We start from the raw sequence: 27,751 nt of genomic DNA on the forward strand, positions 1-27,751 counted from the left end.
TTTAAAAGCTCCCCGAGGCGCAATGATGCCTAGATATTAATGTATTCCCTTCCCGCAAATCAAGCAGATGTGTGTATATTGAGTTAGTGTCCTAACATTTAGCTCATTTCTTTTCAGACCTTAGTTGAATTACTGCTACATGCCAAACCCATGAAACTACTGGGATAGGTAGATCTGTAAATACAGTACTTTGGCTTTAATTGCCAAACATTTGTGTGACTGGCATGTATTTACAAAATCACTGAATATGCTACACTAGTGGGCAGCATAGTGTTCCAGTTGTGAAGCGTGGCTGAATTTAACAGCAATAAGTGTAAGGCACCCTTGGCAGTCAAAGACCTGAAGTAGTTCTTTTTACGATCTTTGTCCTCCCATCTTTTTCTTACTGGTTGGAATAGAAGTCTTCTTTGAAAAAGGCTGCTCTTGGTTGGAAAGCTGAGACATTTACATGATAGGCAAAAAGATCCTTGCCAAGGAATTAACATCTATTTCACTTAACTGCACAGCCAGGTTATGGGACACCCTGCTTCTCATTCTTTAATGTTCAAATCACTCAAAGCCAAGATTGTTATACCTCAGCTGTGGTTGGAGTCACTCATTTTAAATGTAAATGGAAGTGCTTTATTTTCTGCCATAAAAGAGAGAGATCTCTCCAGATAACTGCAAGTCCTTTGTATCATGTTCCCTCTTGCTGAGGTAGTGAGCAGAAGTAACTCTTTGGAAGAACATCAGTCCCGTCCTATTTTTCTAGCTATGCCATAAAGAAAAGTGCCATCATACTCAAAATTAAAATACTGAATTCAAGTTGCATGTATTTATTGAGGTAAGGTATCATGAGGAAGATTTTCTGGAATCTCCTGAGCTCCTCATGGTAGACAGAATACCCTTAGGACTATACCGAAAAGACATGCATTATTCTAGTGAAGTCTTTTAAAAATATAGGTTTATTTTAAGCACATGAAACATCAGGATAGGCACAGTTACAAATACAGAAAAGGTTAAACATGGCAATGCACTTACAGCCTGACAACACAAGCAGTAGTTTAGAGGCAAAGGTTAACATTTCAGATACGAAAACCATCTGAAAATTGGTTCTTTTTGGTACTAGACATTCTGGACTTTACTCATCTCAGTTTTATATTAAAAATATTCTGTCATTCCATACTTTCCGAGATTTTATTTAGTAGTTACTTGCATAAATACATGTATACTTAAAGTATTGTATAAAGTGCATTCAAATGAAGGAAAGAAAAAGGTAAAGGCTCAATTTCCAGTGCACTAGAGAGGACTGAGGCAAAACACACTCAAATTAGCTAGAAAGAACTTGGTTTCAAATCAGAGCCTAAGCCCATAATGAGTAATGGCACAGTAATACATATATGGCTTCTAGGAGACAACTTCAGAGTAAATACAAACTACTTGAACTGTGGTTTGATAGCATATTTATCTTTCAAGTTTTGCAGAGCAAGGTAACATTATTGATAACTATTAGAATAAAAATATGCTGAAGTTCAAAATGCTTCTCCTGAGTGGTCCTGAGCATTTATTACTGTAAGCAACATTCTATTTGTTTTGAAATAGTCCATTTATTCTTAAGTCTTATTGTTTACATTTTCCTGTGGACTGTGAGCTGCTATCTTGGAATTCTGGGCAGTCTTTTGTTACATAGAAATGCAGCCATTTCCATCTTTAATTGATAAGCCTAGAGATGTTTCTGTTAACATCAGTGAATTAGCATGCACTGTTCAGAAGCTTAGGCTTTATAGTTCACACACAGTTAAGGGAAATCTAAGGACACCAGCTTCAGCTTTCAATGTCCTCTAATCAAATTCTGTCTTTCTGAAGCTTCAAAAAGCCTAAAGGATATTTTCAAATTAAAACACTCTGGAATAAATATTTTTTCCCCTTAAGACATGTTAGGGATGCAGAAGAACTGAGGACCACAAAAAATTTCACCTGTTTTTAGACAAGGGGTCTCCTCAGACTCTATATTGAGAGGTCATGTCATTACAGGAGACTCTTAGCACACATCTGTTACTTCTGTGGAAGCACAACCTTGGAAGACAGTGAACAACATTCCCAGTAGTGTGATACTGGCAACAAGGACGGTGATTGTTCCCTTATGTTCAAACAGGAATAACTCCTCCAAATATGAAAATTAAAAAAAACAATAACAAAAAATGAAACAATTTTTTTTTAAACTGTAATTTTCCTCTCTATTTTGTATCAATTGTGCTTATTAATAGGTTGGGAGAATACTCCCACAGAATTCAAGAGATGAATTCTTTGACTGTTCTCAGTCATCCTTTTTGTCTGAGGTACTAGAGTTGTCTTCTTCATAGTCTGCAGGACAGACTTTATTTCTTGCAGTTGGTCTTGTTTCTGAGTCCAGGACTGCGCTCTTTCTAATTGGAGTGTGTTTGGCTTCAGATGGCTGAATGTCATCATCTTCCTCTGCCATACCTACCTGATGTCTCTGTAACTCTAAGTATGTAGTAAACAACTTGGCATATTCTGGATGTTCAAGTGCAAAGTTCTTGAACTCATCTGAAAAATAAAAAAAAACAACAGATAGTACAGTGCAGCAACAGAATCAGAGGAAATGAAGATGATCTCCAGTTATGCTTTTCAAAAGCATCTCAAGCAGTGCATGCAAAGTATCTACGTCTGTGTTACAACAGCTTTCCTCAGAAACAGTGTATGAGAGCCATCAGATGTTTCTGAGGAGAAAAGACACTGGGAACTCTCAGTTGTCAGTATGACTATCAGGAGTATTCCGTTATAAAAGGATGTAACTTACCATAGGACAGCTTCCCAGTTTCATCTGCATCTATTTCTTTAAAGAGGTTAGAAACATCAAGGTCAGGCAGCCCCAGAGCTGACTGAATGATACAAGCAAACTCTTTCTCTGTTATAGTGCCATCATCATCCTGGTCAAAGAGCTGGAAAAGACATATGCACAGAAACATTACTTTGCTTGTGAACCTTCCGTGTGCAGAACAGCCACCATATTAGGTTTCTGGTATTCCAAAGGTGAATTGCAAACAACTGGTATTTGAACAGTGGGGCTCCATCTCAGCTACTTTTTCTTACAAGAGCTTTTACGCACTTTTTCTGCATAAGACTAGACAGAAATTTAGCAGAGTGATGTACATGCTGTAGTCGGGATCAGAATATTCTGTACTAGGAAAAGTATGCAGAAAACCTGCAACAGCAAACAAATCTTATAACATTAGCTAATAAAACCTATACAATGCTTATAAACAAAGGTTAATGTTATTTGTCACCATGAGCTATGCCACTCTATGCAAGCATACCTTAGGTCGTATTTCTTTTCATTAAGTTACAGCATACCTGGCAGCTGATAAATTTGCCATAGTTTATCTTCTGACATAAGATACCTAACTTTTAGTATACGTGACCTGTCACCCACTAAGGAATTACTGTAATTAGAAAAGGAATTTTGGTGACTGGAATGCAGGCAGTAGATGTACACTGATCATGCCATCCTTCCCAGCACAGTGACAGTTAGCAGCTGCTATGAATCACCCCCTTGAGAAATACAAGAAATGGATGACTGTAATTCTTAAGTAATTGCTATGGGCAAAAAGTCCCATTGTGAAGGAGAGTGCATTTAGTACCAAAGAAAACAAGTAGCAAAAGGAAACCCACAGTTCACCAAAATGGACTTTTTACCAGCTGAACTAGTCATTTCCTGCTGAAGTCAGGAACTGTAGCAGATTACACATTTTATAATCAATGCAATGCAATGTTACAGTACTGAAGAGTATCATCTCGAAAGCAAAATAATACAACATCAAAGATACCTGCTAGACTTGCTTCTTCTGAAGAATCTATGGTAATAAAAAAACCCAAAGAAATACAAACTTCTTTGAGCAGCTGTGACACTTAGCTGTAAAGCAGCCAATGACAATGCTGGACTGCCATAAAAATGAATACCAAAACATATCCAGTGTAAAATGAACGTGGTTTGCATCTTAATACATAGTGGGTAAAATATCTGAATCTGTGTCAAATATCCTCTGAAAAAATGTTATCTGGGCATTTGAGTGTTCAGAGATTCAAAATGTGAGCATCCCTGACTGTGTACTGCATGCCTGAACTTGGGATCTGAAAGGAGGTATTGTTCCTTGACAGCTCAAACTATCAGAAAACCATGGAACAAGCAAATGGATGATCTCAGATGCAGCCGAAATTTGAATGTGCCTGTCCCAAATACCCCTTTTTGATTTCCCTCCCTTCTCTTCATTTTTGTAGAAAGTCTATAGAGTGTTTCACTTACAGAGGATATTGCTCCATCTATTGTCTGCATGTGGCATTGAAAATCCCAGCAGAAAAAAACCTCAGGCAAAAACCCACAAGTGCTGCTGAATCATTTTCAGAGTTGGCCTGCCAAGTTACATATTCATTAGTGCCTTCACATGGCTTTTCAAACCCTTTTCTATGAAGCTGATGACTGCAATTCTCCACCTCCCCTTCACAGACTAAATGTCAATTGGTTTAAGAGAATTACTCACATTTGCATATCAGATTGAAGCTATAAACTTATGATTTGAAAACTAACAGATTTACAGTCAGTCTTCATTTGTCAGAGCTGAAGATTTACACTAATTGGAATTTACCTTAAATGCCATGTGAATAGTCTCTTCTGTGTTGGCTGGATTACAAAGGATAGATAAACCGATGACATATTCTCTGAAGTCAATGGTGCCATCTCCATTCTGTAACAAAAAATGTATGGCAGGAGTCACAGTTAATAGTGCTTATCACCTCAGAAGCGGTTGTACAAATCAAATATACAACATGCACTAAGGGAGCATGCAACATTAAATCATTATTTCTTCCTGCAGAAAATACAAACAGCTTTCTAAACTTGTGTATTACTAGGGATGAAGTAGTACATACATATTTCCAACATCTTATAAACACCCAAACAAAAAAGATTGGTAACAACTTAGGAGACTTTTGTTAGCATATGGCCTCCACAAAGCTTCTGAACAAGAACTGGAATACACCAGCTAAAGGCAAATATAACAGTTCATGGAGCATTGGCACTTAGTGAAACTCAAGAGACAGTGCAACATCCCAGAACAGAGAGGCCAACAATGAGACTGTTGTCTGGAGTTAATTCTTCCTAAGGACATTCAGCAGTGAAACATATGCCAGCAGAAGTACAGCCTGATGATGCACGTGGTCTCTCATAAGCTTTTCTTTGAAGCAAATGCATTGCCCTACATGCTATTTTGAGGCAAATACATTGTCCTACTTTATAAGCCAGAAATGCAATTAATTAATTGTAGCAGCCTGTTTGATAATTGCAGTTTTGATCTGAAAGCACATTTCAATGTGCTCACTACAAAGCTCTTCCAACAAAACACTTGAATTTTACTTTGATGGGATTTGTGATCAATCCTATGTAAACTGCATCATATTTCCAGACAGGAAAAAAATTGTATCCACTGAAATATATGTTTAAGTCAGTAATGTTCCTGTGACCACACTAAAAGTTTCTTGAGGGTTTTAGGAAACATTCAGTCTAGGGAAGAAGCCATATGTAAGTGTTAGGCAATGGGACACAGTTAGTGAAAGCACAGCTGTCATGACTGGTAGCCCATAGTTTGGAATATTCACCAAAAGGACACTCATCAAGAACATTCTAAGATTAAACAAAAACACAAAGCAGATTTCTTTCTCTGGATAATGTGCCTTGCATTTCAAGAATTTCTTTTTTATCAAGAGCGGGTTCCCTAAGCCTGAGAACAGCACAGACAAGACAATTAAAAGATGGGCTGTCTCCTGGGTAAATCTGTCTCCTACAGCCAGATCTTGATCCTATTCCTGGCTCTCCCACCAGCTTCTAATGTCCACTTTAACATATCAGTCTTAACTTTTCTGTTCATAGTTTCCTTCTACTAAATAGTGGAATATGGAGCTCCCCAGTGGAGAAATGCTGAGGCTGTTCTGTAGAGTGCTTTGGAAGTCTTGCGTTCTGTGAAACACGGATTTCTGATATTGAGCTTAGATCTTAGGATAGTCCTTGATCAGCATCATAATGTGTTCAGTACTTTATGAAGCTATACATTTGGCAGGATTTTAAACTGCTAAGATTCGATTTTATTTACCATTCAATAACAATTCAGAACTGGTTTGCAAAGATAACTGGTTTTTTTTTTACACTGATGCTCTAATCAATCTTTTTCAAGGCCTCTAACATTTGAACATCCTATATTTTGAAGACCTATAATTTTAAGGAAATGTTTTAGCAAAAATAGGAATAGTTCTAAGTTACCTTGAAGGTAGCATGTCAAAGGTATAGTTGCATGTCAAAGGATATATAACTTTTGTCAGCTTTTCATCACTAGAAAAGGGCAACATTCTCTCATAAATGCTGTTTTCATTCAGAAACTACTCCTGAAGTCAGTAAACACAGCTTTGGCTAACCAGAGAAAGATGACAAGAGCTAATAAGGCTCATGTTACTTTTGCTGAAGCATCAAAATCCGATAATCAAAACTGAGTGCAGTCTGACACAGAGAACTCCAGCCATTTGAGAATGAAGTTACTTTACTTATAAGATCATGTTGTGACTACTACTCAGTCCTAAGAGGTTGGCCAATTTACAGATGCTCTGGTGTTTTGGTTAAGGGAAAGTGATAGGGTTGCTGCAAACACATAGGTGTTAAACTGAAAACACTAGAAAATCCTCCATGTTTCTGTAGCATCAATGCAAAGAACACTTGCAATAGTTGTTCTACCTCGCTGTCTTTGCACCCTATGCACCCAAGTGTACGTTGAGGAAACACATTGTGAGCTAAGTTCTAATTCTCTAAATATCAAAAGTTAACATTAACATTCATAAATTTGTATTTATGTTATTAAAACATCCAAAGGATAGTGTATTCTCAACAGACCTTGTTTTCTTCAAGGAAACTAGTTTCCTCTTTCTGTTTTCAGTGTGTTTGTGACTTGTTCCTGTTCTAATTAGCCAAATCACCCTGAGTTACTTACAGGGCTACCACAGAGAAGCTGCAGCTGGAACACTTGGAGAGGAACTGCAGTTGCACATCTCATGTTCCTATCCAGGCTCATCATGTAAGAAGCTACTGCTGTAACTCAAAAATCTCAGCTGCTTGTTGCTACATGCAAGTTGTAACCAGTAACAAAAGGGAAATTCTCATGCAAACCTGGTAGTTTTTTTTGTTTTAAACCAAAAGATCCAAGCAAAAGTTGTAGGGTTTTTTTTCCAAAATTAAAAGTAAAAGGCTTTTGTAAACATACCAGCAAGGAGGATTCATCAGCTTGGAAAATATTAATTGCTGAGTGTAAGATTTAGAAATCAAAGCTATGGAAATTTAGAAACAAAATCAAATAATCACAGAACCCCATTTTAGTATTCAGTTGCCCTGCAGATATTGTATGGTATTTCTCCATTAGTCACTGATACCTCCGTGAGGAGGGAAGAGGCACATGGGCTCTTACATCTGGAGTCTTTGCACAGGCTGTGCTGCTCCACTCCTCATTTCACATTCCAATCAGCCAGCACACGCCCTAGACAATTTTCTTTTAAAGCAGCAGAGCCCTGCAGAGAAAGCTCCACAGTGAAAGAGCTGCTTGTCATCATCTATGTAATCCTTATTTCAAAAATAGTGTGCCTTTGACAGTTCGTGTTATTTCTTGTTCTATTACTCAAAAATTGACGTCTCAAAACTGCACGTTTAGCTCAAGTGGGACGCTGCACTCTGAACAAAGTTACCTCTGATAGCTACAAGCAGATTTTTGTTGGCTGGCTGCTGTGTGACTACATTGTTACAGCAAGCTTCTCTAAATATAAATGCAATATTTTAAGCTGGTTTTATTTTAACTATATTAAGGCTTCAAGGAGAGAGAAAAGACTAGTAATAGAGTTGCAGGAAGGAGAAGAAGGTTGCTAACGTAGCCTGTTACCTTTAATTTTGTATTTGCCAGCAAGTAGAACTGACAATACCACACAGATTCTATTTCAGCAGAACAGCACGAAAAAGTAGTAGGAAGGAAGCAAAATATTAATTGGTCATTATAGTCACTGCAACTTTAATGTTTATCTCCCTGGTTAGAAATAACCACACCATTTAGGAATCTACTGAACTTTACCAGTGACTGCTTTCAGGCAAGCACAGCTTTATTTCAGCTTAGTGAATGCTGACAAATTGGCACAGTAATACCACAAAATACTACCAAACTTACAGTTTTTTATATAATACTTAAACTCCTTTATAAACCCACATTTCATGAAGAAGTAACTAAGCTTTGATCCTTCAACATATTCCCTCATTTCAGGGCCTAGAGATAATTTTCTTAGCCCGACTTACGCATCTGTACAACTGAAACTTACACAACTTCAGAAAAGCAGGCTAATGCATACATAAGAGGAATCACAGCTAAGCAAAATATCTTTAGCTATATCTGCCTTAGAATCAAGAAACGGCTACAGTTCTATAATACAACAGCATTGCAGTCTTCCATCTATATCTTTCAAATGAAGCTTATTCTCTTCTGCTTTGCTTTCACGAGTACATGGTCAGCTGCAGCCAGTCCTCAATGGTCATTTTGATTTGCCCATTTCCATTGTGGTCCAGCGACTTGAAGGCCCGGAACATGCTGTCCAGTCGCACCAAGCAGCTAATGAAACTGTTAAAATCCATGCTGCCATCCTCGCTGGCATACCTGCGCACGATCACCTGGCAGAGCTGTTCGTTCAGCTGGAACCCTGCAGCCCGCAAGGCTGCCGGCAGCTGAGCTCTCTCAAGAAGGCCTGACTGATTGGTATCGCAGCGCTTGTACGCACACTGCCATTTCTTGATGTTGTTCCACAGATACTTAAACTCTTCAAAGCCCAGTTTGCCGTTCGTGTCGGTATCCATGACAGCTACCATGCTGCGGCACGTGTCTAAGCTGAAGCCATCTGTCTTCAAGTCTTGGTGTCGGGAAAGCACTTTGTTCAGGATATTTCTTAGCTCTGTAGCAGACACTTCCATATCATCTCCAGCCAGCTGGACAAAAAGGCGACGGAACTGTCTAATTTCCTCACTCTCATAAGCTTCCACGTTCGTAAAATGGTTGCGAGGAGGTGGTGGTGGCTCCGGATTATACTGAGCTGCTGCTTCACTTATCAAATTCACAAGACCTCCAACAAGTCCTCCAAGATTTCCTCCATGTCTACCTCCTGTTAGGAGACCTCCTAGGCCACGCACAAGGCTCTCTCCTTGACCACTACCACTTCCTCCGCTCAGCAAAGCCTTAGCAAGGAACATCACAAGTATTTTCGAAGGGAGTTACTCAGAGATCTTGCACTTCTGTAGCTCTCCAAAGCTGTGTTGTGTATGAGCTGGGTGTGGACAAAACACAGCTTAATCTACATGCTTAATCATGTCTGTGCATGACTCCAGAGCCAGAAATACTGCAGATCTCAGTAGTTTCTGTCAGCCACTGACATTCCTGTTTTTCTTCTTCTCTGCATAACTAGCTTTATGACATTTGATAAATCTTTGTTGAAAAAAACAACAACAACAAAAAAAAACACCAAAAAACTTGACGATGCTGAAAGCCACAAAGCAGAAGTTATAATCGAAATAATTAGAAAAGACCCCTGGCACATCAGTGTGACTGCTTCTCAGTAAAGCGGATCTCCCTAGAGATGAACACTAAGAAAGCTTACTAAAGTCTTGACTGATTGCAAACTTTTATGTCTTCAGCTTTCCAATGAATTGCGTATTATATTGCTAATTCTAGTCACTGAAGCAGTTATGCCAGATAGGTGAGTTGAAAGGAGTCTTCACTGCCATGAATTACATTGGCTGCCACACTGTATTTGTCTTGTATTTGTGCTGTTCTTCAGGACTCAGTTTTGAGTTCATAGGAGCAGTGGTCCAAGGTGAGGAGATAGGAACGGGGAAAGGATGAGTACCTTATCTGCTAGAGCTTCTGTGCCTTCAGCAAATACAGGAATATATATCTCTATTTTAGAGTCTGTAAATCCTTTATATTCAGAAAAATCTGGCAAGTTTAAATCAACATGTACAACAAAATGCCCTTCTAGGGCCAAGTGTACTGCTAAAGTTAACTTGATTGGAAGAATGATGCTGTGCTAGGAAAGCTCCCAAGACAAGAAGCAAACTCAACTTTATAAGCACTTCCAGTAAAGCATGCTGCTTGCACTGTAGCACATATTGGATGCATAAAGTAAAATGAATTGTACACTATGCTCTAATCACTGGGGCTGCTGGTGTAGACAGAGGGAGCACATTCATACAGCAATTTTTCCCATCTTTCAAGGAGAAATATAACATGAAACAGATCACTACTGACTATGGAGAAAAGCCTAAATAATCAGATTAGCACCTGTACATTCCTTCTTTATGACTGGAGACAGGCAATAGGAGTCTTTAGAATGTCTAATAGAACCTTTCACAAACACAGCATAAATACTTCTTTACTGCATTGTTAGGTTGAAAGGGTTGTTAAGCACTGGAATAGGCTCCCAAGGAGGTGGTCCTTCACCATCCCTGAACGTGTTTAAAAACAGTTTGGATGTGGTGCTCAAGGATATGATTTAGCGGAGAGTTGTTAGGGTCGGGGTGGTATGGTTGGGTTGCAGTTGGACTTGATGATCTTTAAGGTCTTTTCCAACCTGAGCAATTCTATGATTCTGATTCTATACAGTCTATTTAGCTTCAATCTGCCTTAAGTTATCTACTTACAACTACACTGCTTAATTAAACACTTAGAATGTAAACGAACTCAAAATCTGGGATAGGCAAAAGGAAATATTCAGCCACTAGCAGCATGAAGATGATAATCTTCATGCTGTAGCATTCCAAGAGATAACTGTCATTTCACAAGCTACAAACCAACCAACTTTTCTTTTCACCAGAACTAATAAAGGTAACTGTATGAGTCAACTATCTATCCTACACGAATTGCTAGCCAAGAAGTGTTTACTAAGCTTGACATAACAAAACAAGTATTCTTTTTGTATGTAATTCTTAACAAAACATTGCAGACAAGATTTCTAGTCATTTAACAGACTACTTACTCTGTCAAAGAGTAGAAACAGCTCTCTGAGGACATCTGAAATAGGCAGCTTCAAGTACTCTGCAAATTCCTCAATTCCAATTCTTCCCCCTTTGGAAGCACTTGCAATAGCAGCAAAGGTGTCCAACTGCTCTCTCACATGGTTCCATTTTAGGCTAAGCAAACATGAAAGAGAGGAGGTATTTCTAAATGCTGTACATCCAGGCTGATGTTTTGTATGAAATCAGCAATTAAGGACTGCCCCCCCCATGGTTATTAATATCATAAGCAGACAGTTCTGTGCTTGGGTACATCAGAATTCCTTAGAATAACTTCCTAAATCTATTATCATCAAGTTAGTCCAGTAAAGAGGTTTTCATTGCCATAAATTCAGGTATACTATTATTTTTATGCATCATGTGCAAGTGTGATATTCCATGCTTAGCAGCATAGAATATACATCAGCTCTATTAGCTAACTCTCTGTGCAAACACTATTATTGCTACAACATGCAAAGCATCTGATCTCTGCAGAAATATAGCTTTGCACCTTGGTGGAATAATTAAGATTGCCATGTAACTACTGAAGATTTTTCCAGACAAAGTTGTATAAATGGATGTGTGGCACACATAACAAGTCTAGATGCACTGTGCACAGACTTCAGATTTGACCACAGCAACACCAGGTCACTCGTCAAGTAGTTTGTTTTTTTGCAGATGGCTATCAGCTGCAGCATTTCCTTTATCAACAGCTTAACTTCCCTTACTTGAGCTTCTTGCTGATTTTGGTGAACTCCACCAGCCCTGCTTCCATGGGTAAAGTTAACTGTCCTGCTGAAATCATCAGTCTGCAGTCTTCAAAAGTATGATCAGTGACTGGCACCTTCAAAGCACTGAAACAAAATTAAGGAAATTAAGGAAAAAGACAATCACCGTCTTACACTAAAGTAACTTTTAGTTGACTGTTTCTGTTCTCACCACCTCAACTTGCCTTAATGCTAGTATACAAAACAAGTGATAATCTGTTCTTTTTCTGATGCAGGTAGCATAGAGCAGTGCATTCTGTGAAGTAGTACTGTGAAATGACATTACAGTAATTTTATGATGTTTTCATATTCACAGTTTTGTAAATGCAACCCAGTAGCCTCTGAGAACAAACCACCTCCTTACTCTTGTCAAGCAAGTAAGGGAGCATTTTATTCCAGCATTCCAAGTATAAACATACTATGTTCCAATGTAAGGCAGCCTTCTTTATGCTCCACAGAAGGCCAATCAAAGGGTGTTTCGGTACAAGAATTAGACACCAACATACAGTACCTAGGACCTGACTGAATTGTGGGGTGGGGTACTTGGTGTATGTTATGGCTGGGATGTATATGGACATCTAGAGAAGGACAGGTGGATAGGTATGAAAGAAAAGTTCTCGAAGATTTTATTCATGACATTACATACGTTGCCATGGTTTGTCGGACTCTATTGGCAAAAAGAACGGGATCATTTCTTTCTTCCTCAGTAGGAACATAAACAGGCAGAAACTGAAAGAGATGAGTAATCCAATCAATTCAGTAATCAGAACTTTGTTAACAAAATGGACAACTTCCTGTTAGTCTTTGCAACAAGAAAAACAGGAGAAAAAAATCAGCCGTGCAATGACAGAGCTGGACACCAGAGGTCTCAACAGCCTTAGGAACAATTCAAAGTGCACTAGCCACACAAGTAAGATTTTAGTCCAAACTGCCTCTTAAAGATTGATAGAAGCAGCTATAAAAAATAAAAATCAAAACTCCAAAGAAAGTAAATGCAAACATCAAAGGAGGTTTAAACACTATGTCTGTAAGAACGAGTCTGAAATTCTTTTCAGTTCTTTGTAATTGATGTTATATACTAGAAAAATGTGTGTAAGATTTATAGTGTGTTGTTTGTTTTTTTCACACATGCTGCAGTTACACCTGGTACATGTTAAATGTATCTGTCAGGATGTGACTGGTAAGTTTTCTGTAAGTTTCTTCTAGCCTGTGGTGAAAATGCTGAGGAATCTTAGTTCTAAATTATGAGAATACTAAAATGGTACAGAATTTTACAAGCCTTGCAAACCAAGATATCTACCCCAGCTATCTACATGACACATTTACTGTTAAGGACTTATTCAATGTTGTTTTGTAAGAAGTTGGAGTAGCATTATGCTAGAAATGTACTGTAGATGAATTATTATCTGCCACGACACAAATGGCATCTGTCTGCAAAGTACTGTGTGGATTCTGTGTATTCTGTTGCTACTTCAATTGACAGCGTTTGCCTGCAGATATGTTTCCTATCCCTCTTCTCAGTTAGATTATCAGTTATTTCAATTCTGTTACTTCTCACTCTGCAATCCTGCTCTTAAATCCTAGAATATAGCTATTTTAGAATCATTAAGATGCTGCACACTATTCAGTGGAAGACTATACTATGTGTCAACGTGTTTCTTCAGTTATATTTCAGTTGTTGGTGATGCGTTAATATATTGGTACCTAAGTCCTACGTAAATACAGTCCATCCTGGACAGCCTTTGCCTTTGATTTCAAGGAATGCTGCCTCTTTATGACCAAGTCCAGACATTTATGGAATAAGTTCTCTATCAAATAGCCATGACACTTTTCTATTTATAGCTGGGAGTTTTCTCTCTGGTAAGGACAGCAGGTCACATGAAGTGTTGAGATTTCATTCTTTCTACAAGCTGCTTCTAACACAGATTCTGGCTTATTACAACTTCCCTGCAGAAGTCATGCAGCTCTTAGGTTGAGGAAGCACAGGCACTCTGTACAAATACAGAGAACTGTGTTATCATTGGCTGAGATGAAATCAGAATTCTGAGAAGTTTACGTAAACATGGTTCCTGCTCTTGAAGGTGGTCATTACGTCAGTAGAGGCTGAGGTTTTCCTCAGACCACAATTTAGATTTTTGGTAGCTGAAACATCTCATTCAAGAAACCTGTTTAACATTAATGATTAAATCAGTTTGCCAGAGACTACAGCAGGAGGTGAGGAATTTGGTTTGCTGTCCTCCTGAGGTGGCATGCATGATCTCACACGCACCCAGCTGCTTATCTGCTGATGACTGCTAAGTATACCTTTGCTGTCAAAATGCAGTCCTGTAAGAACGATTCTTCCCAGCACTTTCAGTAGCAGAAACATTTCTCTGACCTGCTTTTGGCTTAGTCTCTCTTCCTGTGGAAGAGAGATTCTGTACCTTTGGCAGACATAAAACTCACTGCCAGTTTTATCAGTTAATCACCAATATACACAACTTTTTAGGCTATGTCTAGAAACACATACAATTCCTTCCTGGACTACAGGAACATCACTGTCCATGCATTGTAGGTAGAGCCAGAGCAACACCAATGGGAAGAGAGGCTGCTTGTTCACAGTATGTGGTAGTAACTGAAGTGTTCACTGCTAAAAAGTGAACTACTTAGTGATCACTAATAGTGTGATTTCCTCCCTCTCTTGGTAAAACTGTCCCTTCAATTTTGGGCTTTTGGAAACCTTCGTATTGATGCTAAGCAGTTACTTCCACTCTGGTGACACATACTGCTGTGAAAGCTGCATCTTTCTTCACGTTTCAGTTTTGCTGTGGGAACACAATTTTCTAACAGACAAGTTTGAGTTCCATTCTGAATCAGGGGGAAATAAAGATTCTAATAGAAGGACTCCATTAATTGTTTCTTGTTCCCACGTGTATGAATGGCATAGATGTATCCTTTCGTACAAAATCATAAAGAGAATCATATCTTTAGTATATTTTGTTAATCTGTCTACTACACATATTATAATATACAAGATGTTCCCCTGAAAAGAATGTCATTGTTTCACAACAAAGACTTTACTGCTAACTGTTAGTAGCAGTAACACAGCTTGTGCTCACAGAGCACAACTTTACTGAACTCTGTGTTTTGCAAATAAACAGCAAAACCTATCTGAATGTCTCCCATTGCTCAGGTCCCTCAACTGACATAATCCATACGGATAATCTTTGTGGTTTGCTAGGGAATGTGAAGTACAACAAACTGATCATACCTCGGTTCTCTCTCTCCTCACTACTGCGTTCTGAATGCTGACTCTGACAGGCAGCAAGCTATTAGAATAAGTGTACTGATATATGAAGTGCATATGTTGTGTCAGTTGTCATGTATCTGTCTTTGCATGGTGCATCTGACTTTAATGATCAAGGAAACTGGTTCATTATACAAGGCTCAGCTTTCTCCCCAGTACAAACACCAGAGTCCCTAAGTAAGCTCTTACTTGCAGCAACCTTTTAGTGTTCAGTCTGGGAAGGTGGTGAGTAAGACAAGGATGCTTTCAAGAGAGCAGGGAAATAAGAAGGTAGGGTAAAAAATGTGAAGTTGCCTTTAATAGAATGTTTTATATTTGTTACAAATTTGTAACCAGTGAGTTGGCAATGATTTTCCAGTGCTTTAAAAATAAAAGTATTTCTGACAGCTTTTATTTAGGAACTCATCAGTTTATGTGATACACAGATATAGCCAACAAATCTCAAAATATTCTATGATTCTCTTCTTGTTGCTGACACAGCTGCTTACTGCTTACTAACAGTGGTTAATAATGTGGATTATGTATTTATGCTAAAGTATAAACTCTGTGGCTGGATCTGAGTAGAAAGATATTTCTGATTCTTACCTCAACCTCCACTTTTGTGAAGAGCTGACACAGTGTCATTATGCACAGCTCTTTTCTGCAGGAGAGGAAAAAAGAAAGGAAGAAATTAAAATTATGTTTTACAAAGTATTTGCACATCAGCAGATGAAACACAGCCAATATCGGACAAGGATTTTAAGAGCATGGAAGTTTTCTGAAATGCTGCACTGGAGGTTTTTTTTCCTATAAGGCTACTGCATATATCTGCTGCTTGCTCACTGGGCAGGCAACTTGTTATCAGCTGTCATGCTTATCAACAATACTGCACAATTTTTTGGTGAGCAAAATATATATGTTACTTAATTTTTAAGGATGTGAACACATAATGGATTTTGAAGATTTAAGGGCTTTGATTCTAAGCAGCAGCTTTAGTTCTGTATCCTGCATTCTCACATCTGCAAAACAACCAGTAACTTCCTTCTGCAGAGCTGAAGCAAGGATTTGTAAATTTTTCCTGGCCATTTTGCAAATTGTAATAACTTTTGCACAAATGTGTTAACAAAGGGTCAGTGTGTCTGAGGTCTGCAGTAAGGTGAAATTTTAATATTAAGAGGTAGGGGGAGGAAGAACCTGCTGGGGAAAAGGGTAAGCACAATCACTTCAATTTCTGGTTTGCTCACTATGATTTTTAAGCAGAAGCACACACTTCATGTAAATTATAGTAGGAAGCTTTCAGGAAGTTTTTTGTTTGTGCATTCGAAAAAAAAAAAAGAGGAGAAAGGGAAAATCTAAGCAATCCTTTCTGGACTTTTTTCCTCTGCTGGAATACCTTACTGCTTGATTTCCTACTCCATAATTTTAGGCATGCCTCTCAGTGTGACACAAAAGTAGGGAAGAAGTAATAAGGGAAAGCAGAAATGGGTCAGGAGGTTTCCATGAGGAGCCTGGTGCTGTCCAGCCTGGGTACAATAGCCAGGAAGTTTTACAAAGACTGTGACAGTTCTGTATTTTCTCTCACAACTAAAGACATAGCTCCTTTTCAGTCTTCCACCATAAATGCTTCATAAGAGTAATCAATACTACGCTACTGAATTTGCAATATGCATTACTATCAGCATGCTGATAAGTGTAACAGCAATAATAATCATTAAAAAAATATCTTAGGGAACTCAGTAAGATGAACATTTTCATGTAGGTCAGCTTTTCAAAATGTCCGAATTTGCAGGTGCTAGCAATAACTACTGATGCCTTACAAAGCATTTATGATCCACCCCACTAGTTGAGATATATCTCAAAATGATATGCCTTAAAATGTTGATCACTTAACAGATCAGTATTAGTGCATTAGATACATTACATATTCCACATGAAAACATGGTGTATGAATCCACATAAATCCACAGTAGGTTTTTATATCCGTAAGCTGAGATGTGTTTTCCAGACAATTTTAATATTTTCTGTGCTGTTTAGAAGAGTTTTTTAAAATAGAGTATTTTAGCATATTTGAAGGCCACCCCTGTTGAGGAAAAAAATGCACAGACACACAGCCTAAATGGTCTATTAAAGCATTATTCTTTGTTTCCATGTCAGATACTGTAAATTTAGCTTCTTCATTGACATTCCAAAACACCAACTGCTTTTGTTGAGTCCAGCAAAAATAAAAATCTGAAGAGTCCTAGGCATCAGAATAGAAAGATGGGGAAATATAATCATTGTTTTGCCCATGGTCACTTGCTATCATTGACTCTTCAAAAAAGGTGGAGGAATGAATAAATTGAGGGTATAAAATGACGTTTATTTTTTCTTCTTTGCATATCATGTAGTAAACTGTTAACATCTGTAGGTTTTGATGACAATTGATTGATTGTTTCCAAAAGAAAAATCATTTCAAATTTTTCATGTTGTGATGTGCAAAACAGAAGAGAAAATTGAACAAAACAGTGGCAGAACTAGAAATAATATTTTCTCATTTTGCAAAACTCTTTTTTCTGTCCATTCAGATATGATACTTACATTACATCAAATATTTTCCCCTCATAAAAAGAGATCTAGAAGATCACATGCCCTGGCTTAGCCCAATCTATCTGGCAGACTGTTTAGTAATGGGGAAAAAATCATCCATGCAATTTTCAGTAGAATTAAGAAACTTACAGTGAATAGCCTTGCCATGTCCAGGTCACAGTATCCTAAGGAAAAAATTAAAACAGAAATGTCTGATGAAACAGATGAGAGTTAAAATGCAGATAGGTTACAGCATAAAACAAGCAAAAGCTTAGTAAAAGCAGATGATGGTTTTATAGTCCTGTAGAGAAAATAAAGGCATAAATACAACTAGGATTCCTTGCCTTAAGAATTTGGAAAAAAAGAATGGCAGACTGTTGATCTATCAACAATTGGGAAGAAAAATTAAGTGGTTATTTAGGCTTCTTACTTCATTCATTCTAATTGAAACAGCAGAGAAGTAGAAGAGGATCTAGTAAGACTTCTTCAAAAAACTGCCAGTCCACTTAGAAAGGCACCCTCAGAAATACTTTGGAAATAGCTTTCAGGGATATCTTTGCATAGGTAATCTATCATGCTTTTTCTTTGGTTTTTTGTTTTGTTTTGTTTTGTTTTGTTTTGTTTTTTTCTTCTTTTTTCTTGTTCTATGTTTATTGCTTCCTAGATATTGTTTTTACAATGTATACTGCAGATCCTTAAATCCTATTGGTAAAATGCATCGATCCCCTTTAGTGGTTCACTGTTTAGAAACAGAACTGCAAAAAGATTTTACAAGGGAATCAACATGAATAAAAACAATCACTTGTTTTTCATCTTAAAAGACATTAGGAATGAAAACGTTGGTCTTTTTGTTCTTTTGGTCAGGTCTGGGTTTTTTGGATAAAGAAGAAATAAAAAACCAAATAGCAGTCTGCTAGACTCATATCCTGGTATTACACCTGCCAGGGAAATGGAGCCATATGGCTCAACTCCTGTACTTGGCAGAGACTGCAAACATGTATCCAGCAAAACAAGAGAAAGTTGCACAAAGAGAACCATCTGCAAAGCTGCCCTCCTCAGCTGCCTGCAGGAAGGGAGGTGTTGGAAGCATTGCATGGTTCAGCTTTGCTTTTGTTCCAAAAGCCCATTTGCAGTAAGAGTATTTTAAGCTTAACCCAAAAAAGGATGACTGGTAAGGAAGCTGCATGCATTTCAGACTTCAAAGTCCAGGTTCTGTGGCTTTGTAGGAAGTGGCTAACTTCCGCTGCAATACTTCTCTGCACTTCCTCTTAATTTTAATACAGCTGAGAAGCCAAAAGTAAATTGGTATTCTCACAATCAGAATAGCAACTAGTCCATGCTGATTCTTGGGAGGCTTGGAATCCTCCAGTGTTAAAACTCGGATGATAAATTCTTCAGTGCCAAAGCAAAATATTTAGCTTAGATACATTTGAAGTCAATATTTTGACCTCCAGATTAGTGGTACAAAAATGTGCTGCATACCAGCTTGTTGGGATATCGGAGCAAAACAGGTTGCACAGGAACTCCAGGAATGAATGCACCTGCAACCACAAAGTAGTATTGGTTCTTAAGGCTGAGCTTTAACAGATTCACATAAGACATGATATCAGGAAGGAGAAATATTTTAAAAGACCAGAAGAATGGAGTTTTTTTTTCCTTTTTAAAATTTTTTTCTCTTTCCCATAACATCATCACTGCAATTAGCAAGATGTCAAAACAGAAAACAGCTAATCCCCATTTCAAGGAAAAAGCTGCCTCGGATTTCCTGGACTGTTCAAACTGATTTTCTATGCATTTCTGCCCACTGATCATCATTTGTTTAAAAAGATTAGATTCTCACAAGGCTACTGGGTGTTTCCTGGTAAGTGATATGGATCTGAGCATGTAGCACTGGTTTTGTAACTTTGCAAAAGAAACTGTACAACAGTAAGAAAGAGCACTGTGGCTTTAACTGAAGTGCAGCACAGATATCAGTGATGCACAACAGTCAGTGATGCTATCAAGTACCTTTCACTGTTAAGAATGCATCACAGATATTTTGCATCCTATAAGATAGCAAAAGGGAGAAAAGTAAAATGACAGTGCAAAATAGTGGACTTAAGGCCACTGAAATGCAATTACTACAATACTGAAGCTTTAACAATATAAGACATTAGTAAAATGCTGTTGTGGTGTGTATCTGTTGAAGTATAGGCCTTACTAGAGCTACCAGATTAGTATTTCATATAATATTTTCCACCAGAGATACTACAAAATCTCTCACCTTGTTTAAATGTGATCAGACAAGATCGGTTCGTGCAGGTGCCTTCTGGGAAAATCAGTATCTTGGATTTAAAGAGAAAGAAAGTAAATATATACACATCATAAAAGGATTATATTTCAGCATCAGTTATGAGAAGGCTGAATTTTTATGCAAACTCTGTGATATGTTACACTGCATCACAAGATTACCATTACTTTCTCAACAAGAAGAGGAAGAATTAGTGAAGGGTGCCCACAGTAATAACAACCTGATTTATCTTGATTTGGAAACAAATGTCTTTTTTTTTAAAGAGAGAAATTTGGGGGAATGGCCTTTATCAGTTCAGAATTACGGTACAAAAAGCTTCCAGTGTTTGACTTGAAATGTTTAATGTTGCTAATAATGTGAGAACTGTTTATCTGCCAGCAGTTTCTTACCATATAACATCAAGAGTCTGGGCTGACATGAAGCGCAGGAGGTACTCAAGCATTAAAAGATGCTATCAACATGAGTGAGTATGCTAGCTGTGATGAGAAGATCATGGTTTAAAGGGTAGAAGCAAAAGGTGGAGCACAGGTGTATCTCTTAAGCAGAACTATTATAGTATCACACCCTGCACAACCTCTGAATGATTCAGACACACTAAACACCCAGGAGGACTCTGAATTAGATTCTGAAAGGTACTAGATTAAATGTGTACTGAGCTGCAGTGTGACACACTGAATTCAACTCCTTATAGAATACAAAGAAGCTTTATATTTCTTATATCAATACAGGATTGACCAGAAGCAGCATTCTAAAAAATCTCAGCACAATAACTGGTCTGGATCAAAATTGTTCAAGGTCTGTTCCCACTTCAGTATGAAGGAATGGGTCACAGCTAAACGAAAGAGACACTGGCTGTGCTAAGGTACAACAGACACAGCTGCACAATTTGTTTTACAGTTAGTCCTTCACTGCATGTTCCACAATCAGAAATTGTCTGCTACAGACATAAAAACGAGAATGCTTCTGTTCAGCCATGTGTCACAAACCCCAGGAAACAAATTAGTGTCTGAACCATACTCTCCTTCCCCTTTTGTTTTGGGAGGGTTGGGAGAAGCAGTACTCAGGACTTCATGCTATTAATAAGCACAAGTGTTGCCTAGCCTGTTATGTTTTAATTTTAGGAGAAAGGAACTGGGAACTCAGCTACTCCTTTTCTATTGTGCTAAGAGAATGCAGACTCTGAGGAGGATATCACAGACATCATCTTGTGATCAAGTTGCTAAAAAATAAAATAAAATCTTGGATATTGAATCATACGCTATTAGTGCCATAACACAGAGGCAGAATTAGTGTAAAGCCAGCTCCCCTTTCTTTCCCATGCAGCTTTCAGCAGAGATTAGCTATTTTCTGGAATCATTTAATCCATAACAGTTTAGCAAATCATAAACATAAGTGTAGTTTCTAAGAATAGTATTACCAAAAAAGAAAAAAAAAGAGAGAAAAGCCTTGCTAGCTTTCACACACAGAGATTTAAAACCCTCCATACAGCTGACAAACTGAAAAACGTAATGGAGGCAGCATGAGACCACAGTCAATGCAATGGAAGAGCACAGGAAAGCGCTGCTAGACGAGATGTTAGTAAGTTTAGAGTTCTGCCAAGTCTTTCCTCTTGCAATGGATGAAGATCTGCATCCCAGACTTCTGTCTATCAGAGTAGCATTTCTGCCTCAACTGTTTTCTACTTCAGAGCAACCCCTGTCCCAGGAACTCTAAGTCTTCATGATGGAATGGCTAGCCAAGGCCTTAAAGCACAACAGCAGCTTGCTGCTGAGGAATGACCATGGGAAATAGTGTGCAGAACTGGCGCTTCCAGATTTAAATCTTTCCACAATTCAGACCAATCTAAAAGCCTTTGTTTGTACTGCATTATTAACCCAAAGAGTAAATTTACCTTCAGCTCAGCTGTTTATCACATGTGAAACGGGTGTGTTAAGCTTAAGTACTGTTCATAATGGAGCTCGCACAACTGGGTTATTCCTCAACTGTTACAAGCACAGCTCTGTGATATAGCTTCTCACACATGCTGTCCTGAGAATAGTGATTCACATATACCGATGCTACGGTGAAGGCAGTATGTTAAGAATAAAAATTGGGAAAAAAAAATTCAAGAGCATTTGCATTTTAGAACAGAAATTTTTACCGTCTGGATTTAAATCATTCATATGCCATGACAAAACTTCCTGGGCATCAGCCTCTTTTCTTCCTTTCCTAAACCCATCATAGACCTGAGAGCTGATCTGAGATACCAAGATACTATTCAGCTAGGCACTGCCTGACACTATGATGCACAGTGTATATGGATATATTATATATATGGATATATTACAGAAGATATATTACAGAAGAGCAGTGGGATATTTCTTACCTGTGGCCACTGGCCTCTTGATAACGCCCGGTTAGTTATCTCAGAGACTGTATTCTTCCGTGAATCAGGGTCTTGACGAGAAACTGCTACAGGCTGAAGGGAACTTAAAATTGCTGTGAAAGAGATCAAAATTTGTATTTGTTTTGCACATGTTCAAGGCAACCTTGTAATAAAAGCTTGGTATTCTCGTACTAGGAGACAGACTCTGCACAAACAACTTTCAAACTAAACAGATAAAAAAAAGTATTATCTCCTCATTCTGCAAAAGAGTAAGACACAGAAGACATACAGCTGTAAGCTGAGGAACTTGGCAGTAGGTATAAACATACCAAATTCACTCAAGCATGTTCTACTAATAGGGCTGTTAGCCTTCACTGAACATTTCCACACAGTTTTGAGCAATAGAACTGACCAGGCATCTACTCGTGGGCCTCACTTCAGCCTACATCATCCAGACTGCAACGAAGAAGCAACCTGAGCCCACAGCAAAGAAGTAGGAAGTCTCTTTGCAGTTACAAAGCATACTTGTGTGTCCACAGAAAAAAACACACCAACAAACCAACCAGATAAGCACAACTAATTTAATGAGGTCTGTATTGAAGGTGTGGACATACTGAGATGTGATGAGAAAGTTGGGAAAGAATTATCTTGTGTCCCACTCTTGTGCTTTTAAAAAAAGATAAATATACGATCAGTTCATCTCCTACCAGGACACTTGTCTATGTAGCTTACTGAGTTCAGTCTGGGGTTACTGTTGGCTTACTATTTTAAAACCCTTAAAACAGATATAGCAAGCAGAAAGTCTGATGCTGATTCTAGTAATAAAATGCAAACTGGGATTCCTTTGTGTTCCAGAAGGAGGAGAAAATAGCAGAAGCATGACTCAGCTGATCTTTTCCATTCTCTACATTTCCTTTTTCAGTAACTTCTCTTTTGTTCCTTCCTTGTTTGACTATCATTAAAAAACAAACAAATAAAAAAACAAACATAACAGTGTCTGTAAGTTTAAGCTTATGATATTTTCCAGACTGTTGTAGTTCCAGTCTGTTTTGAAACAGTCTTCACCAATCCATACTCTATATTTGTGGGCCATACTGTTAAAAAACAGCAGCCAAACAGATTATTAAAGCTACCTACTGAGAGACTTTCAGAGAAAGTTACTATTCTGAGATGCTATGAAACATGTTTTCAATGTAAAGTAAATTTAACATTCCATGCCTGGAAGGCAACAGCATACTCTGACCAACTCAGAAAGACAAACTGTCCTAGTGATTTCACTGAATATAATCAGTCAGTATCTTTGGAACTTAAGGATTTAAAAAGCCTGCCCCTTAATCAGTTTCAGAGATAAGACATTTTATTTTTTCATAAATACTTACTGCCAAATATTGGAGTTGAAAGGTTCTCTGCTCTAGATACTATTGATGGCATTCCAGTTAAGGCAGAAACAATGGCATCGAAAAAGCTTGAATGAGGAGCTGCAACAAAGATTGGGGCTTCCTGTAGACTCGCCACTTTCCCTTTTACTTTAACTCGGAAACCCATTACAAAGAACAGAGTACGAGTTAGGCGTGAGAGGGTTGCCTGGATCATCCTCCTTGTGAACAGAAACACAAAAACATCATCCATGTTACAGCTGGTACTCTGAACAAATACCTAGCTCTCACCAGCACTATGGCCAGGCACAGGACAGCAATACTACTCGTAAGGAGAGTATTGGAGGTTTTGGTCTTTTTTTTTTTTAATGTTGGCATTTACAATGTTATATTTACAATTTTAAAGATAAGACAATGTAAAGCATCTTCTTCTGTACACTGTTCCCCCCTGCTCCCCAGGTATGCTATTAGTCTTCCTGTATTCTACAGCACTTTAGCATGATGCTGTTGGGAGGGCAGGGTAAGTGCTTAGCAGATTCAGCATCATTTTTTGTAAGAACATATATCACTCCAGTACTGTTCTTTTTCGATCATTTTTAATCTTGTAAGATTAAATAACATAAATGGGACGAATTCCCTCAGTGGGATTATCATTTCTTGGCCTGGTTATTGTTCACTTCATGTGTCTCCTCTTCCTGCACGTAGCTGCAAAGTATTGCAATGAGAAGAGGCCCAGAAGCTGAGTGACTAAAACCAGAACACATGAAGGCAGCTTTAGAATACTCCTCCTCAGCATCACAGCTAAGAGAGAAGCTGTCAAAGCTAATTTTGTCCCACATGAAAACTCAGCAAAGCTTCATTCAGTTAAGTAACATTACCAAATACTTTTTAAAATAGTTTCCTTTCTCAAATATTCCTACTTGCATCATTACTGAAATAAGTCCTGGCTTACTGAAAGTCTTTTAATAATGTTTTTTATAAAGATGTATCTCAGTCTCAAGGAACTCAAAAATTTACTTATTGAAAAGCTTCGCTATGGTTGTAAAATACTCTCATCAAAAAATTGCTTCCCCTGCAACAGTAAAAATAAGATTTGACAGAGGACTCCTCTTTAATCAAAAGGAGGAAAAGAGTGTGAGGAAAAAAATACTTCAGACACTGACTTTGTGTTATTAAAAAAGCCACAAACAGAGCTCAACAAATATTGGTCACTTGTTACCTTCTCCATCCTTTAAGTGGCACTGATGCTCCTCCAGTGTGACGGAAAGTTGCAGCTGATGCAGACAGCCAGGACAGCAGTAGAAGGATTACCATACATATGGCACGAAGAGGTAGCAAAATAATCCCCAGAAGAACAAGCTGGAAAAAGAGAGAGGAAATTCTGAAGAAATGGCATCAAAACAAATAACCAACATCTATGCAGTTACATTTTATGAATTTTAAAACACTTAAATTGTATGATAGTACTAATGTATGATAGTACTAATGAGTCCAGTTTTCATTCAGGGAACTTCAGTCACTCATAGCATTTCAAAATATATTTTCAGCTGGAAGTGGAACATCTGACTATTTGGGTTTTTGGCTTGGATGTTGTTAGCAGAGAGGGTAATCAGAGTTTGTTTGCCATAGTTTATACTTAGACTTGGTCTGCAGCATACAACAAGGTCAGATGAGTCTGACCAGCTGCTGTGTACCTCCACTACAGAGCTCCTATCACCAACCACCATCTGTCTAAAACCCAAGTGGGATTGCTAAGATGATCACAATGTACTTCAGCCTTTTTAAAATAATCTCGTGTTGAGCCACAGTACTGCTGTGAGTGATTCTCACTGCTACTGCTTGCAGCAGCGCAGAGGCAACGCGACTTCATTTCCCATTAGGCAAAAAGGAGTTCTCTGTAAAACTACACCCACGTTTTAAGGCATGGGTTCAGATCTTACAGTGCTGTAGGAGCTGCAGCAGCAGTTCTAGGCTGATTGCCTTTGGAAGCAGTTTGCTCGCAGCTTGCACTACACAGACAGTAGAACCCAGCTATTATGAAGACTAACTTCTTGCCTCCTGTCTGCATTAACCATCCTGGCTGTTAACTTCTGCTCTAGCAGAGGTTTTACTATGGTTGCAGCCTGCCAAGCTAGGTACCAAAGCCAGCCTAGAAAGACCCAGGCTCACACTGCTGGTCAGTTCTCCAAATGCAATTATATGGGGAGCTGGAGGCACGACAGCCTGGTTGCAAATAATCCTCAAATATTAGCCCCAGCCCCCAGGAAGGATTTTTTAGCTTGCTTTTTTTTTTTTTTCCATGCACAGCTCCAGCAAAAAGGTGTATTGGTGCAAGGTTGTTAACAGCTTGTTGTAGCGCAGGACAGGGCAGGAAGAAATTCTTTATTCTTGTACCCCAGTAAATGATTTAGAAACCATATCCTGAAGGCTGTCCTTTGTGGCACAACAGCAGCACTACGCAGATTGAGCAAGCACAGCCTGGGTGGAAGGTGAACTGCCTTAGCCTGGGGAAGTCAGTGCAGCATTCCTGGCAGGCTGTGAGCTGCTCTATGTGCATACGTGGCACAAAACAATACATAACCATGCAGAACTGTTGGAGTGGGCATGTTTTTTCATTTGCACAGTGCTCCTCAAAACTTAGTATTTGGTTGTACCAACAGTCACTGACTGACAGCTCCATCAATTCAAATATGGTAAAGTTATTGAATTAGTATGCAAGTTTCAGCTTTCAGATTCTGATAAGCATTTAGCTTGCAGTTCTGCAGTAACATCCACTGTTCTACAGAACTTCTGATGCTGTAACACACCTTGTGAATTCATCCAATAAGTCTGCATTGCTATTCAACTGTTTTTGGGTGAGGTATCAGCCTGTATAAAACGACAAAAAGAATCTGACTCATGACTTTTAACCTTAAGTTTTACATCAGTTCTATTCAAATAATTACTGAGTGATCTGTTACATTCCCTTTTTAAAATCTGAATGATCTGTAGTCACAAACTGCCAACAGCTGATCAGTGGATTTGAATATGGTGAAGGAACACATGGGTTTCTGCATGTTATTCCAGAGCAGATATTAATTTGTGAGCTTTATCACAACTGAACAACAGTGCTCCTCTTTCAAAATCAGCCTTTTTAGTCAGCTTTTCAGCAACAACTACTTACTGTAAAGGAAAGGCAAGGCTTGGAATAAGTTTTACAAAATCGTTTGCAACTTAAATATTTGAACTATGAGTATTAAATAATACTATGGATCTTACCTCTTTTCTTTCAAAAACAACAAATTATTTTAGTACATTTACAATATAAGCATCTTTGAGTGTTATTAATCCAATTCTTGAATATACTAGCTTGGATCTAGTTTTCCTTTCATCAACACAGTTCTTCCCCACAGTTCTGCCCCTCAACTCCTTTCCAGTTCCATTCTTGTGTCCTCCTACTGTTCTCTTGTCAACATCCAACAAAGGCTCTGGCCTTAGTCTTCTAAACCCAATTGTAATGACGGGGACTAAGAGGAATTTTGGGCCTTTGGAGCCCTCTTACATGTTGCAAAAGGCACAGTGAAAACATATCAAACTTGACAGTGGGTACGCTGTAAATGAGGATAAGGAGAAGGTGTTGCAGCTTAAGATCTGTAAGCGCTGCCACATAAGCTGGGCATGATTATTTCCTTCTTGAAGCATATAGTTATTCTAACATTAAAGTTGTATATAAGTAGTCAAGGAAGTGCATTAGTAACTTTATGGACAATACCAAAAGGACTAGAGTCAGTAGCTGGGCTTGAGAGATTTGGCCATGGGCACTTATTGCTCCTGCCCTCTTTGGTGCCAGACACAGTAAATATGAAGAATTCAGGTAGCAAGTCTCTCAAAATCAGATATTTCCTATCATATGCATCCACTTGTAGTGGGATCTATAAATCCAGTTCAACAGTTCAGTTGTATTCTGTAATATGAAATAGGGGGTGTAAGCATGGATTAGTGTGTTTTCACTAAAACAATCTTTCTTCTTTATGGGA

General features: G+C 38.3%; 2 protein-coding genes across 2 annotated transcripts; both read right to left on the minus strand.

Moving 5' to 3' along the window:
• Positions 1-925: 925 nt before the first annotated feature.
• Positions 926-25,115, minus strand: LPCAT2 (lysophosphatidylcholine acyltransferase 2). Its single transcript, XM_010717811.2, has 13 exons — positions 24,955-25,115; positions 23,739-23,956; positions 22,360-22,472; positions 19,968-20,028; positions 19,187-19,245; positions 17,855-17,889; positions 15,746-15,800; positions 12,521-12,603; positions 11,836-11,961; positions 11,092-11,245; positions 4,644-4,742; positions 2,801-2,942; positions 926-2,547 (listed from the first exon to the last, which is right to left on the minus strand). The coding sequence occupies exons 1-13, from the start codon at positions 25,047-25,049 to the stop codon at positions 2,297-2,299; spliced, it is 1,491 nt and encodes a 496-aa protein (XP_010716113.1). The 5' UTR covers positions 25,050-25,115; the 3' UTR covers positions 926-2,296.
• CAPNS2 (calpain small subunit 2) lies at positions 8,141-11,081 on the minus strand. Its single transcript, XM_010717810.3, has one exon. It carries the CDS (start codon positions 9,308-9,310, stop codon positions 8,564-8,566), a length of 747 nt encoding a protein of 248 aa, XP_010716112.1. The 5' UTR covers positions 9,311-11,081; the 3' UTR covers positions 8,141-8,563.
• Positions 25,116-27,751: the final 2,636 nt, after the last annotated feature.

Source organism: Meleagris gallopavo, chromosome 13 (genome assembly GCF_000146605.3).
Source record: "Meleagris gallopavo isolate NT-WF06-2002-E0010 breed Aviagen turkey brand Nicholas breeding stock chromosome 13, Turkey_5.1, whole genome shotgun sequence".
NCBI lineage: Eukaryota > Metazoa > Chordata > Aves > Galliformes > Phasianidae > Meleagris > Meleagris gallopavo.